The following is a 16,587-nucleotide window of genomic DNA, read 5'->3' as shown; positions in this document are numbered from 1 at the left end:
CCGAAAATTACCTGTCTGTATCGGACAGTCCATCGCCGTCGAACGATTGTCTCAGAACTGGGAGCAACTGCAGCAACAATCAAACGAACGAAACTTCCAAAACAACAGGCGGTCAATCAGAATCGCGTTTGGTTTGGCGTTCACGGAATTCCACTTGAGAATCGTTGACGGACGAACGGGCGAGATTGCAAAACCTCCCGCCACTATGGGGCGGCGCTGCCAGGCAAATCGATCAAGTACGCATTGACGCGATGATGCACTCGGGCAGGGTACGTTTAGCGATTGTCATCGGTTGCGAGGGCGGGCTCGGGCGGCATTCGACGGTGCAGGGCGCGCGGCAACTGCGGGTACGCAGACACTTAATCATATTTTAATATATTTGCGCCACTTTCTGGGTCAGTTTGACTGTGGTGGTGCTGCTGCTGCTGCGATTCGTAGCCGTCGTCGTCGTCGTCGTCGAGATGATGATGCGAGATGCGGGAGACTACGGCGATGGCGATCGCGAATACGATTGCGGATGGAGGCACGAGTCGAGGCAGACGGCGGCGGCGGCAATTTAAATTTTTTGATGGGTCGAGTGCTGATCGTCGGCGGAAAAATTCGGTAATCGTTCGAACGAAATCGAAAGTGGATTACCGCCGGCAACGCACCAGAGGAAATGAGCGTTTTGGTAGGGCAGACAAACAATGGGCGGCGGAGACCGGCAGCGAGTTCGCTGTTTTTGGCGAATTTCCGTTTTCTCAGGTTGCTTCGTCGGAAGGTAAATTCGTCTTTGTTTCGCCTACTTCTCTTTCGCCGTCGACGACGGATGATAATGGGCAAGTTCGGACGTGACGTAACTACCGAATCAGTTGCTAAGGGGTAGATAAAATCTTTGCGAGAGTTCGTCACTCAGCGGAAAACCTCCATTGACGGGAGACATTGTTGATGAAGAAGGCCTATCCTGTGCGGATTGGTTTCGTAACGTCATATCGAGTGTGGCTAGCAATTAGCTACGAAATGCCATCCTCCCCACAGGGCAAACCCCAGCAGGAAAAATAGTATCTAGAACTGCTGCTCCCGCTGGTTATAGTTCGTTCGTTTGACTTCCCTTCGACCAGCACGACATCCGTAATGCACTTGCCCGCCTGGTTCTGCCGTGCGCCGTGCAACCTGCTGCAGTAGCAGAGGGCGGTAACATGCGCCAGTAGCCAGCAGTGCTCCCCCTTGTGCGAATGCGGGGGAAGCATTTTTAGTGAATAAAATAGTAAATAAATTGATGTAAGTAGGACATGATGCATTAGTTGTATTAAAAATAAACGTGCGCAATTGTGCAGCTGCGAGAGAAAGAGAGGCGAAACCCGCCGCCGCAGCCGCAAGAGCGCATATGCATATCCTCACAGAGGCAGTCGAAGTCGATGCAAAGTCGACGCGTTTGCAATGCAGCCGAGGAAGTACCAGTGCTTTACCACTGCATATTTTATTAGGCTTTTATTCGCACTGCTACCGGTTTCAAAGTGCAATACAGCGAACGATGGCCCGCAACTAGCTGCAGTCGGTGGCCTGCGCGATTGACAGCATTCATAGGAAGTCGACCTGGTGGCGTTTCACTTTCACGACAACGAAAGTGACACTATCTGCGTGCACGGGTGAGCTGAAGGAAGTCGAGGAACAGGCGGAGGGGGGCGCGTTGTAAAGTATGTCACTTGGTATCTTTGCATCGCGCTCCGCTGCCTTCCACTACAATGTTTACCGATGGTGCATGTAACCGAGCGTTCGCACGTACTCGACAACAGCTCACGCTCGTCGCTAGCGGCAACTGCTTACGTATTCTCAGGGTCAACGAATCAGTAATTCAGAAAATCTTGACCCGTTCTGCTGAGCATCGCTAGCTGCATCGATGAGTGTGCGTGAGCGTATGGACTTTGATCGCCATCATCCAGAGGAATCTGGGACACGTTCGCCGATTCTTTGTGCGCACGAGACAACACAAAGATCCATTTAGGCAACGAACAGCGAGCGTTGACACTGCCGTCCGGATTCTAAAAATCCACGTCTTTCTCCACTCCCTGGGTCTCTCTTTATTCGCCGCTCTTCGGATGTCGATTGCAAATTTCAAAACAACCGGTTCGCAGCGAACAGAAAGAAGCATTTGAATTTTATTACTCACTTACTATGACGATGATGGGCTATGGCGTCAACTTTATAATAAAGTGCAAACAACAATGGCCACTAGTGGCGTTGACAGAATCGGAATGGTGACATCTCTGCCCGCATTCTATTCGAACGATGCTAATTGCGAGTTGAACGACTTAGGCATTAATCACACCGGTCGGTCGGTCGGTCGGTAGCGAACGTGACCCACGGAAGAGGATAATGAATCGCGCCAGATGCAAGCTAAAGCTCAAGGTTTACAAAACACTGTCAAACTATCGAGTTCATCGTGCCCATACTTATAGGCAAACGCTCTGTATCTGCCCGAATAAGACATCCTTTATCCCACGCGAGTTATAAACAGGAACCATCTGCCACTCAGCGCTGATAGCCATCAGCAGATTAATACCGCGACAAGTGCTTGAAAAGGCCTTGCAGCTAGTTGTTTCCATACGATGAAAGTACAAGTGAAGCTAACACTTCCACGCGTCCCAATCTCTACTAGATCCCGCCTTGCATCTACTATCAGCGTATCAGCAGGCGTTGAATCACCGAGCGGTCACAGCCTACTTGCCGGCAGCGTCTACACTTAAACGGCCGTAATGTCGAATATGGGTCAAAGTATGTTTTGACAATCTCTTTCACGGTTGCATCTCTCCGTATTTACATTCGCACACCGACTGGTGACTGGCAAGGCAAGTGACGACGACAGACGTTTCTAACCTCGCCGCTGTCGCTCTAATGCTCCGGCTCACTGCAGTCAACTTTCCTTTTTCTATGTCGCATGACGACGGTAGAAGTGAAAACATATAATTTAATGCAATTGCATCTCTCGGCTCCTTGTCGACTTCTTCCATCCGGCCGGCGAGTTGCATTTCTCCATGGGCATTAGATTGACTTTTCACTCGCAAAACCCGACACGGTCGGTGAGCCTGCAGTGATCACCATTATCGTAAATGACCCCAATCATAACTTATCCTCATTTCTGCTTAAATTAAATAAACTCCCGATGTCCGTCGTCTCAAGCAGCCGCTAACCAGCCAAGGACCATGAGTCTCCATGATTTTTATGGATCATGGCTAACTGCGATGATATCGGCGAATGACGTTGCATTCATAACGAACTGTCACTTCGGCGGCGACATTTCAATCATGCGGAAAAGAAAGCACCGCTCCAATGACAGCACATTTACCTTATTTCCCCTCCGTGTGCGCAATAGATTCATAGGAAGTACGGGAGGAAAAAAAAACGTCAACCAATAGTTCCAATCACCGGTTTGTCTCTGCCGCTCACTCCGCTATTGGATTTTTTCGTCGAATCTCTACTCATCGATTCAACGCTATTATTACTATTCAGCCGCCGCGCTCACCAACCTGTTCCCGTGCAAGCTTGCTCAACTCCACCGCGCCACTATCTTTCTCTCTTTTACTGCTATTATTTATGTATATCTTGCTGTAATACAATAAGCCTTGACCCACTTTGTAGGCTCGACTCACGCGGCTGATGCGAGCGACGGCGGCGGCTGCGGTGCCAAGCCGCCCACCCGCTCCTTCGTCGCCTACTTTGCGTACTCAACCCGTCATCAACTCGAACTCGACTCGACTCCACTGCGCGATGACTGACTCGCTGACTGACTGTTTTCTTCGTCTTGCTCTTCGCACTCTTTCGGTCACTTCATCCCGCATCATCGTAGTTTTTTGTCGGTTTGCTGTGTGCATTCATATTCATCAGCAACGTTTTTGATGTAATTTAATCAGACACTTCCACCACCACCACCGTTCCATCCGGCGGCTCGTTACGTATCGTGCCTGCTGTGTTTGTTCGCCTCTCCAATAGGTGAGAAAAATCTCCGACTGACCAACAACAATCACACCCAGAGTCGCTGTAGGATTCTTCAGGGCAGACCCAAATAGCCACACGATGACGAAATAGCGGAAAAAACTGCCACTGCCAACGACCCGACCGAATCACACTTTGGGAACTAAAAGGTGTTGAAACGTGTTTTGCGGCTCACGAATTTGCATGCGCCGCCGCAGCATGGCCTCCTTGATGAATACAGCGGCGATTTATCACTTTTATTGACCATCAATTGGCCGCCTGAGCGCGACTTGGCTGCTATACACTGTAAACTTGACATTACCCTATAAGGTGTAAAAAATACCCACTTTTTTCTGATATATGAAGCTGTCAAAAATAGGGGCATTTCAAAATTTTGCATAATGGGTAAATTTTGCCCATTCGTAAGTTCCAATGGTTTACTCTTTAATGGGTGAAGAAAATCTTATGTCTTTATCTTTCTGTGCGACCGAAGTTGTATCCTGATCGCAGGTTATTGAGCAGTATCTTGCAGGTTAGTGATAAATCGAAATTTATCACCCATCTCGTTCTTAATTAAAGAAATATTGATATTCTTACAGAATGAGTCGGCTAAACAAAATGTTCGGTGTGATATGGCATCATGATTAGTCATTGCGGCCTGAAGCGAGACGCCACACAGAAACAGCGACCATGTCCGGGAGCTAATTATATGAAAGATAGCATGCTCACAAGATATAGAACATTAATTTAATAAAATTTCTATAAACTGCTAAACAAAACGCCCAATTATTTGTCTGCACATTATTCATTACTATTAATTAATATCATATAATATTCAAGTCAAAAAAAGAGTAAAATTTACTCTCATTCCAAACAAAATTCATTTGGAATAGAGGGTAAAAATCACTCGTTGACTTGACGTACAAGCGGTTTACTCTTTAATGAGTAAAGGCCCTTTACTCTTTTTATGAGTTAAACTAGTTTCTCTCAAAGAGGGTACTTTTTTACCCTTTAAAGGGTACTTTGGTCTTACAGTGTAGTGCCGCTCTTCGCGAGCACAATGTAAACAAACGTCCGTTTGACTTGATTTGACAGTTTCCATCGGAATTACGGACACGCGTTGTCATGACAACTGATTGATTTCGGATGCCTACTTTGTGATGGAGACTAGGGCGCGCAATCAGCGCCATGTGGCGGCCCTTTTCCCACGCGCGCTGCGTCGTTGAAATAAAACCCAAAATAAACTATCACTTATCTGCTAACCGGGAGGCAACCGGGAGAGATACAAATGTGAAAAATCTGTCAAACTTAACCTTGGCCTAGATTGTGGCCTCACTTATTTTGAACTAACCAAAACAAATGGATGGGCATCGATTTCCTAATCGTCACCGAACGACAACGCGTGCGGCTCGTCACGTGGAATCTGCTTTTCTCATTCTTTACCCGCGATTAGTCAACAGAACTTTCAATTCACCTTTTTCTGAAAAATATGACTTTAAATTTCACGGTTCTTCACCTCTGGTTCAAATCAACTCGGTAGACCACAGATCACGGCAAAATGGGAAGGATGGGAGCCAACCCGCAAAAAAATCAAACATTAATTAATTTTCAGTTCAAGCTCTCTCGCTTCCAATTTCAATTCTCTGACGAAAGCTTTCGGTTTCCGCACCCCCTAGAAGCTCGTCAAAAACCCCGGACTACTTAGGTAGCAGAACCAGCGTTCATTTACTCCCTAATAAATTCGCAAACAAAATGGCGCGCGCCAACCGATCCACTTTTTCTAACAACAAACATCGCAGTAGCTTGCTATAGAGAAAAAGAAGCATAAACGTCTGCTTAATTAAACACTGAATAAATAATTAAAGCAAACTTTATTCCCTGCTCTGACTGCCAACCAGGCTGCATCGGTCCAGGGAATTTCCGACGGAAAGGATCCCGAAAACCACAGTCGTCTCCATTTCTGTTGGTGTGAGTAAACAAGGCTCCACAACGGGCAACTCTACGTCATCGCCTTCCTCTCCGACTGTCGTTTTGATGGCGATGACTTTTCAACTAAGCAGCCTCTGCTTTAGCTAAAAGTGGCAACATAATGTCTGCTTGTCGGAAAATTGCATCTACGGTTTATGTTTCTCGTTGCAGGATGAAAATCAAGGATAACACACACCCTACCCAACCGAGCAGAAACAACTGCAACTCGTTATCATAAAAAATAATCTAATATTTCTCAAAGCTTACTTTGTTGGCACACTCTGTCGTCAGCAACGTCCACTGCTTGTCAATGTTTACTTTGATGCCGGAGCTCCCACCCAATGTGTTATTTTTCACTGGGACGCCCTTGCGGTGTCGTAAAGTGGGGTGTGTGGGTGGGCGACTCCGTTCCTGACCTTTCTCTGACGAAGAACGGTCTCCGATACGACGGTACAGCAGGAATTGTTGTCGCCTGAGTGGATTCTCCGAATGGATGTAATCCTTCCATCCGAACGAGAATCCGTCACCTTATCGTCAATCAGCAAATTACTTAGTGCTCGGTCTTTCCCGAACCTCTCCACTGAACAGCTCAGTGTTAATCCCGAGGAAATACCCTGCCATTAGTCTTCCGGCTAGATGGGGAAAAGGTGGCGATTCAGTCAATCATTGTCATTCAGCCACGGTTACAAAGGCGAGTTGACGCTGGAGTTTGAGTCTCAATTCACGGTTGCATCTTCATAAGGCAGAAGTACGCACCGAAAACTCGACTAGTTTGGCTTCCCGTGTGGGTTCACACATGCACTGAACCAACTGAACTGGTTGGCACTTTGGTTTCTTCGTTGCCGTCGTCGTCCTCGTTGCCGTCGTCTAGCCATATTGATCCGTTTCCCGCCCGGTTCCATCCGGTGTGCACCAAAGCTCTCTATCATCCAGCAGTTGTAGTGTGTGGTACAGTCATCCCACAGTTATGGGTCAATGTGGGATTCATCACAAAATTTCTCATAAAATAGTTTTGCAATTACGCAAAAACACATTTTAGTTACGTGTACCATCAATTTCGAATCAATCAAGTATTGAAAACCACATCACAGTTATGAATCAAAGATAAAACAACAAAAATGAAAGACCAAAACGTATGCTTTCGATTACACACCATTCGTTTACCTTGCAGATAAATTGCTGTTATAGTGTTCTGATCCGGGGCCTTCCTTAGCCGAGTGGATAGAGTCCGCGGCTACAAAGCAAAGCCATGCTGAAGGTGTCTGGGTTCGATTCCCGGTCGGTCCAGGATCTTTTCGTAATGGAAATCGATTCTTTTTCGTAGATAACCGTGAATTCAGAGTTGTATTCTCCTTGATTTTCAATCATATTTTATTCTGAAAAACGGCCCATACTTGATCCATAACTGTGGGGTGACTGTAGCAGCAACAGTGGCACCCAGCTTTCCCAAATGGAAGGATTTTCACTTTCCTCGTTAGTTTTCCACGGCTGCGGCTCCCCGTCGCATCGCGTGCTACGGTGGTACGTTTCATCCCATCCGTTGCTGGCGGAGAAAGTGTATTTTCACTTTCACTTCTGCGGTAGCGAGCGATGATGGCATCCGACAACACCCACCGCGTGTTAGAAGAGGGGGGGAGGGGGGTGGGTTGAAGGCGTTCATGGTGGTGGGTGGGAAAAGCTTATCGCTCCTTTGCCAATCGCCACCGTATGTTGCACTGCATGGAAATTGTTTCTCTTCGTTGCGACGACTAATCCTTATTGTCCCGGTGGTAAACTCTGTTCTTTGAAAGGGTACTTACCATCGGTTGTAACGTCCGTTTCGTTCTGGTCGATGATTGGAACACTTTTTCACGTGGAACTGTCTTTCAGAATTGATTGTTTAACGATAAACTTGCGACGATCGACGCGCCACCATATTGTATACAACGGAGGAAATTAGAACTCATTTGGAGGTGATGATTCGGAGGTTATTTGGCAATTTGGAGGTTAAAATCCCCTCCAAACACTAGCGATTTTGCGGTGGGATGTTGACGTTTGATGACGAATTTCGCTCCAACGCTGTTTTTATGCTTTCACTGCACGAACACGCAAATTACTTGTCGATGATCGACAATCGATTATTAAATCTACTTTATCGACCCATTCTGCTGTCAAAGTTAGAGGAATACACTTGAATAAAATTTCATCCAAAATTACCTAAAATTGCGGTTATCAAAGTCAGAGTTTGTATTTTGGATACTTTATCGCATTTTCGTTTCCTTAGCTCGAGTTCAACCAACAGATTATCGTTTATAATACAGTTTAAATTAATTACAAAATTAAAATTGCACACTCATTAATCTTTTACGGCTAAATAATCCACCATCAGCAATCACAAATACAGTTTTTTCGTCCAAATTCAGAAAGTCCTCATGGAAATCTATCATAGCATTACAGGTAGCAGGTGCAATGCAATGCAAAGATTGATTTTCATTTGAACTACTTCGATTTTGAACAAAAAATACTGGTTTTGAAGATGGACACAATGATGGTTATTTTCCTTCCAATGCAGGTGTAAAAGTTTTTATTTAATTCAATATATACGCCTTCTTTGTGATAACATGTTCTGAACGGTAACTTTTATGTAGTTCTTTTCTCAATTATTCTTATGAATCTAAACAGAGAACAAGTTCTACGAGCAACAACTACAGATAAGCAGACATTTGAACCCACTATGGACGAATGCATGAGCTCATCAATTAGACGTTTGAGTAGTGCCAAATTCATCTGTTTCATGTCATATTTTTACACAGAACTATTCAGCATCGATGTACAGTATGGACCTGAACAGTTAAACGTTCAAGTAAAATTTGTATTGGATCGCCAAAAGTAGCGATTTTAGTTAACGGGTGTTAACGTTTGTGTCTATGTTTTGAATCGATGAATTTTACAACAATAGGTTTCTAAAATTTTCAATTAAATCTAGTTTTCATTGAACAACACGATAGGGCATGTTCTTGAAACTATTTAGTAATTCAAATAGTATTTTCCATAATAAAACTTTAATATATAAAAAGTGCGTTGAAATTTCTACCTTCTCACTTTTGATCATTTTTGACGTTCACTTCGTTGACAAAACCCCACTGGGGGTACGTTTGGTACAAAAATTAAGCTAGGGCTTTAGAACTCTATTGGGTCTAATTGTCTGTTCTTTGAGCGTCAATTTCAACTTTCAAAAAGATACTGGAATTTCATGACATTGCTGTTTCGCAGGAAATCCAGCTCCTCCCATCTTCTGAAATTGTATCATCGTCCAACATCTAACAAATCGACAACGAATTCCCGACTTGTCCTCGGCGAGAAGAAATTGCACGCCTACTTCAATTCCCTCGCTAAGTGCGTCGAAAAAGGCTTCCTTCCGAAATGTTGTCACGCTTCACAAGGATTCAATCCAATTGAAGATGACAACTACGCATCGAAAGCCCATGCCCATTCCTCGTCATTCCTCATCATGGTCAGGAAAAGGAAATGGAAAACCTATCGATTTTCCTGACACCAAGGTCTGCTATATGAGTAGTTATGTTCTTCCCACGCTTCCCCGATGATCAATGCCTCCTTCGATGGGCTTTCAGTAGCTTTTCAACACATCGTAGTTGCCCTTTTCTTTTCGCCTGTTGGTCCACCTGTTCCGAAGGGCGGTCCATGGCGATGGTGACGGTGGCGGAGGCCGACGACCTGTCCCAAACTTTTTTCCTCCCATATCGTTATTTATTATTTATATTGCACCATACTGTCGTCGTACTTGGTGCGCTCCGACGACGACGACGGATCTACCGACCGACCGACCGGCGAGTTCGTCGACGTCAACCAACGTCGCGTGAAACATATTTCCATATTCATGAATAATAGGAGCAGCTCCACATTGGCGGAAAAAAGGTCCTCGCGATTAGGCGACATTGTCGTCGTCGTCGTCCTTCTCGAATAACGACCATAACGAACGGGGTCCACTTCCCTGCGAGAGCTAGGGCAAAACGGCAAGATATATGGCGAAAAAAATGGTATCGGACCTCCATATTGGAATGGTAATTAAAATTTGTTACAACGCCGTCAAGCGGCGATGCGACATCAGGGGTGGGAAAATTAAGCACGATTGGACGGGCGAGACTGTGACGGGTTTGATGTTCCTGGCATGGTGATTTAATTCACTGTTTTCTTTATTGGAGTACTGAAAATGGGCGATATTTGCATGTTATGAGCGCGAATTATTGCCTGTTCTCCATTGTTTATTCGAATCGTTGGATTATTTGATAGAATTGACCTATTTCGGTTTTGTGTGTTAGAATCAACAAACAAGGTCAACGGGTTGCCAGATGTGATTATCGATAAAGCAGATTGAGCCTTGAAACTATCAACACTAAACTAAATCGACACAATTTCTTTCACTGTGAAGATCATAGAAAAAGTTCCAAATCCAATTATGGTTACCTTTTCTCCACAGTCCATTATCTCGCATTCAAACAGAGCCACTTATCCCGACCTGCCCCAACAGCATGAACGCAATCCAATTAAGCCCAAATTTCACCGAAAATTGATTCCGCACAATGAGCTGACTTCACACCCAGATCGGGGCCCAGAAATTCGCTCAAACAAATTACTAAGCCCCGCTTAATTTCCATACCAACGGCGAGTAAAATGATCCCCAATTATCTCACTAATTGCAAACCAATTTCCATCGTTCAACCATCATCGAAGGAATCCCCGTGTTTCCATCTTCAAGCTCGCCGCCACACTTCAACCCCCCTTCCTAAACGGCAGCTCCTTCGTCCTTGCCGTTTCTCTTTCGGGCGAAAGAAATAAAGCGGAGGTCATTTCCTTTCTCGACGGAGCATTTTATTTTCGGTTCATATTTTCCTTTATTACCCCCATCCACAATCCCACTGGCTGCCTGTCATCGTCGTCGTCGTCGTCATTTTGTTGGATCGTCTGCAATGATTACGCGACAGATCCAGGACTCCTGGCTTCCTGCAGTGAACCCTAGCTAGCTAGCTAGCTAGAAGGACCTTCCCCAAATGCTTCCTGCGAGGCAAATCGCGTGTCGCAACCAAACAGCGTCCCCAGTCAAACCGAGAAAGCTCTCAAAAAGTCACGAACTTGTTCGCTTTTATTACTAAATAATGTGATGGCAAATAAAGTGAGAGTTCGGGTGGGGTATGGGCCCATAACGGGGGTGAGTGAGCGCTTTCTTCTCATCGTCCTGACGAGCACAGTCTGTCTGTCTGATTGTCGTCCTCGTTGTCTGCTGCTAAAGTGTGTGTCGTCGCAGCAATATGACGGATGCAGTATAGCAGTGATGATAAAATTTGATGATAACGATAATGGCAGAATGAGAATGTCGGTACAAGTCAGAAGATTGCAGAGGGTGATTTTCACTTTTCCGGCGAAGAAAACTTGTTCGAATAAATCAAAGGGGTGTGTCCGTCCATGTCTGATCGGTATGCTGCAATTGTTGGCTAGTCCATAAAACTGAATCGCTGGAAATCGGTGTCTAGACAGCTCTCCTATAATAAGGTTTTCTTTCTCCTCTCGTTACAGTGGATACGGAGATACCCCTACCGCCTCAGACGCCAAGCCCGCCACCTCAGCAACGATCTTCGTCACAATCCCACAGTCTCCTTCATCACGGCAGCAGTCATCACCAGCAAACGTCCAGCAGTCTGCTCGCCAGTAGTCTCAGCCAATCATCCCAACAGTACAGGCCGCTCCTGCATGGACTACTCAGCGGAACGCACATATCTCAGGCGCCCTACCACAGCCGGGGCTACAGCACGTCCAGCACAGGTTAGTGTGATCCAAGTAGTGGCCACTTCTCCAGAGAGGCCCACTTCATCCATGGCATCTTCTGTTTCCGTTCCGTTCCGTTTCGTTTTCAATCAACAAACCGCGCGACTCATGACGCACTTTGGTTTACCATACCGCCGTTTTCACGCAACGCAGTTCTGTTTATTTAGAAGCAAATTTAAGGATTATGAATAATTGAGCTGCCCCTCCTCGGGCAGCTGTCAAACCGTAGATAGCCCCCGGGAACAACCGTGCGAGCGATGATTGATGGTTTCTCTGCCTTTATTCACGCGCTGCCACAGATAGATAGAATCGTCAACAGGCGAACCCCAATTCCATAAACTGACCATCCACAGGACGGACCACATCAATAGTCCCATAATAACCCAGTCACCCCTTGCGTACGATCCAATTTCACCCCTAAGCAGGCTCTGAACCGCCGCCTGACTGCTATCCCTCACCGCCGCCTTGGATGTTTCCTTCGGTTCGCGCGCGCACTTCTCGATAATAATCCCAAGGACCTCTCGTTCGTCCGTCAAGTTTCACGCACCGTTCCACCGGAACAATACCCGCGTCAGAGTCCAGCGGCAGCGCAGCTCCCGGCAGCAGTGGTTCAGGACAATAAAAATAAAAACAAGCTGCAAACTTTCTTCCTGCCCCTTCTTTTCGGCTCATCTTTCGTTGCTTTTTTTTTCACGATGACACTTTCGGTTCTTCCGACCTGCTCGTTCGGCTGTTTATTATGCGGAATTATTACATGCGACGAGTTGTAATTATAAATCCCCCTTCGTGCGCATCCCTTTCACTCGGAATCGAACAGTAACATGCGGTTTAATCCCGGTGTGCGCGAAGCAAGTCGAGCAGGTCCGCATCGCGCAGGGAAATCTCTCGCGGAATCGCGGCGGTGAAAACATTAGGAAGCCGCTGTGCGCTTCTTCGTCGTGGACGCACAATGGAATTCCCTTACGTAATGATTTCAACTGTTTGCTATTCTTGGTTTTTTTTCCTTGTGAGAAAGATGCAGAAACGCGGAACAAGATAATGAGCGGTCAACGCAAAGGCTGTGCGATTGCGGACGCAGCAAGCCATGAGAGATTCTTAGGTAAACTCCGATTGCTAGGTTTGGGAGGAAGAATGGAAGCCTCCTCGGCCGAAAGGACAAACGGAAGGAATAAAGAGTGTGAGCGGTTGTTGAATTTATTTATTTTTATATGAGGAAATGAAAATAAAAGGGTTTGACGGAGCGTATCATCCTCGTTGTCCACCAACGAGGATCTCTGTCGGGAAGCTCATTCAAATGCGTGTGAGTGTGCCGGTGTGAGTGAGTCAATTGGGTTGTTTTTCTTGTCGTTTCTCCGATTTGAATAGAAAACAGGAAGATCTCGGTGGCGATGGGAATGGTGAGATAGTACGCGGTCAGGATGAATTTTACGGAAATTTACAGCACAACCTGTTCTTGAGATTCGCTGTTTGCACATCCGCAGTTTTGCTTCTGTGGAGAACGAGTTTGTAGGGTTCGATTGAAAGAAATCAGTGAACTTCGCTTTTGCCGATTTTAGAGGAAATTTTGCCTATAATCAAACTGCTGAGTACTGGCATTTCATTTATCGAGATATCATCAATATTTTTTTTTTTATTATTGAGATTTCGGTACAGATTATATACTCGTTTGCCAAGGTATATGAAAAAATAGATTTTAGCAAACAAATTGCTGTAATGATCCATTTAGCGAGATAATTTCATTGATATAAGTGTGAAATTTCAGTGAACGGGTTCTTGAAATTCAAAAAAACTTATACGATCATTTCTAGCTTCCAATTCGAACGTTTACTGAAATTTCGGTGTTTTTGCCGAGATCAGGAAAACAAATTGCCGAATATCAACTCTTGAATTGATGACAGTTAAAGAGATTGTAATCTGAAATAAAGAGGTCTCTTGGGAAATCGGGCTCTAAAAATGCAGACCGTATATTTTGATTCGAATCCCAGACAGCTTCAAATTCCGAACATGCTACGTTGTATGGGAAAGATTTCACTCAAAATGTTTCAAAATTTACCGCTAAAAAGTTCCCAACTTGATTATAATAAACATTTTATATAGCAATCCATGGAAATTTACAATATTCAAATAGTTTTCACGTCTTTCTAACGGCTTAATGCGTTCAATTAATAATTTAACTGTTCTAATTTTGTTTTTCAACAGTCCGGAATATGAAGCAAAAGTGTGGTTGTGTCCGGAATGAAAATCATGAAGAGGCCGAACATTTCTAAACAGACAAACAGATGTAACACATAGAGCACATCTCGATAAAAATCATAGTCACGAGGACATGTACGCCCAATGCTAACATCGGTGTGTTTGGCCGACGGGCCAACAGATGGCGGTAGTGTGTAAACGTCAAACACGAACAAAAACGATGTGCGAGCGCTGCGGGTGGCAGATAGGCCACCTAGTATAGTTTCGAATCAACCGTTAAAAAGATGCTCGATGGATAATGATGAGAGTGTGACGTCTGTTTGTCTGTGATTTCTGTTCATCAAAGTGAATTCTAGAAGTGGAATTCGAATCTTCACCCACCATTTAAAATTTAAGGGTTTGCAAGGCCTGATTACGCTAAAGTTTTATACAAGTTTCATGTTTCATTTGTTTTAATTAGTTGTACTTCACGGAAGCCTTATGTGTCCGTAATATCAATCAAAACGGTAATATCATATAAAATTGCAAAGAAATATTACTATGCATGGGTGTTTTATATAAAAATTGTTGTAGAATTTTCATATACCGCTGAGACTAAGCTCAGAATCCATAGAATCCTTCTGGAAATCACGTTGGGAATCCCAGAAGTTTCTCAAAAATCTACATATTGCATGTTTCCAGAAACTTTACAGAACCGTGCTTAAAACAATCACCCGATTACAATTTTTCGCTTTTTATTTTTCTAATTTCAAGTCGGCTTCCCGATTGCAGTGCTGTCAGGAATGTTGATGGTTACGTACGGCATCAAGCAATATTGTTCAGTAGAAATGAAAAAGACTGAAACTGATGCAATGATTACTGGCATCGTCGTCTTATCAATTGTAATTTCACTATTACCAACGAATAAGAGAATATTTTTTTCCGTACCACTACTTTCGAACAGAAATTTACGGATTCAACGGAGTTTCACCTTAAGATCCCAGTGGAAATCATCATGATTTATATTCCGATCTAGCATGAATCAGGATCATCTTGGATCCAGCTTCAAGCCCACAAAATTCCACTAGAAATTGAATTGAGCATTTCAAGTTGTTTCGCAACTCAGAAAAAACGTATTTCTTGATACAAGAAAATTTTGTCTTAAGGCCATCTTCAGCAGAGAACTATGTCGAATTACATAATTTTCGTAAAGCACTTTACGATTTGAACCTCTGCTAAAGATGTCGAGAGCAGAATATACGAGCTTCTTAAAGTCGTAATGTTATTGTAAAAAGCCACAATTTTCCGTACTTTATTTATTATGTTCAAACTAATAACATTTTATGTCCACTAGACATGTTCCCGAACGATTTTTGCCAAATTTATCGACTCTTCAATCCAATTTGAATAGGTACTTCAAACAACCTATCGAACAAAGAAATTTTAGCGTGAAAATTAGTTTTAGAGTTGCTAGTCGATAAAGAAGATTGCATTGCAATACACTAAAAATAATTGTCAAAGGAAATTCACCTCAACATAATGTAACATTCACATGCTTGATCGAGATTATGTCTCATTTCCATCGGATAACTGAATCGAACAACTCATTAAATGCATCTGAATTATTCACGAATTGACAGTGCATACCTTGCCGTTCAAATCACTTGCTACACATGCTTAGATTACACCAGATGAGCATGTTCAGCTATCAATATCTTTAGCATTGGACACCTAGCTTCAAAATATCTCTCCAATCGAATTTAAATACAGGGTGTCTACTACCTGGAAAAACCTGGAATTATCAGAAAATTTGATTCAACCTGGAAAAAACCTGAAATTCTCAGGAAATTTCAGCTACACTCAGGGAAATTGTTTTGAAGCAGTAGTACATGATAGTATTCAATCAAAAAAAATATCAAAACGCTAGTTGACATGTTTGATTATTTTAACGTTTTCTATTTATTCAGCTTTAAAAAAGCATTAAAGATTACCAAATTGGTAAAGGCAAGTAAAGTACCAGTTGGGTGTCGTTCATGAGCATATGAAACATAGGTGTAAACATTCTAAATTTTCTTCCAAATTCTTCTGGAATACTTCCAGGAATACTACCAACTGTTTTACAATGGATGCTTAGAAGAATTTTTTCAGAACTTGGTTCAGCAAATCCTAGAGCACTCCAACGCTTCCATAAACGTTTATTCCAGAGTTAAAAAAAACTGCAGTAATTTTCACAGATATTTTCGCAGGATTTCTTCCAGATGCTTTTCCACAGTTTTGGAGATATCCTGTTGTTACTTTAGAAGATTTCCCACAGATCCTGCAGGTTCTCTTTTTTATTCCAGAGTTTAAAATAAAATCGTTTCGACGTTTTCCAAGAAACCCTAGAATAATTCCTATGCCTGTTTTTCATTTAGGCAAATTCATCCACGATTACTCTCAGGAATTGCTCCAAAAATCAACCCGAATTTTTCAAAACTTCTTGTAGGACATTACTCTGAGATTGTAATTGTTTTTAGTTATCTTAGCAATTTATCAAGAACATTCTAAGAATAATTTTATCAAAAATGTAGGAGTTCTTTCAAAGATCCTTGTAGAAATTCATCAAGGCATACTTTGAACTCAACCAAGTTTCAAAAGAGGTTACTCTAGGATTTTCTTTCGAAATTCCACGTGCAC

At 43.7% G+C, this 16,587-nt stretch overlaps 1 protein-coding gene across 1 annotated transcript in view; it reads left to right on the top strand.

The window, feature by feature from the left end:
• LOC5566265 (ecdysone-induced protein 74EF) overlaps positions 1 to 16,587 on the top strand; it is a 67,308-nt gene that overhangs the window by 12,277 nt on the left and 38,444 nt on the right. The window contains 1 exon segment of the mRNA XM_021840887.1: positions 11,491 to 11,736. Coding sequence (XP_021696579.1) covers positions 11,491 to 11,736 — 246 coding nt within the window.

This window comes from Aedes aegypti, chromosome 2, assembly GCF_002204515.2.
Source record: "Aedes aegypti strain LVP_AGWG chromosome 2, AaegL5.0 Primary Assembly, whole genome shotgun sequence".
Classification (NCBI taxonomy): domain Eukaryota; kingdom Metazoa; phylum Arthropoda; class Insecta; order Diptera; family Culicidae; genus Aedes; species Aedes aegypti.
The sequence above is the reverse complement of the archived record's forward strand: the minus strand, read 5'-3'. Positions and strand labels throughout refer to the sequence as shown.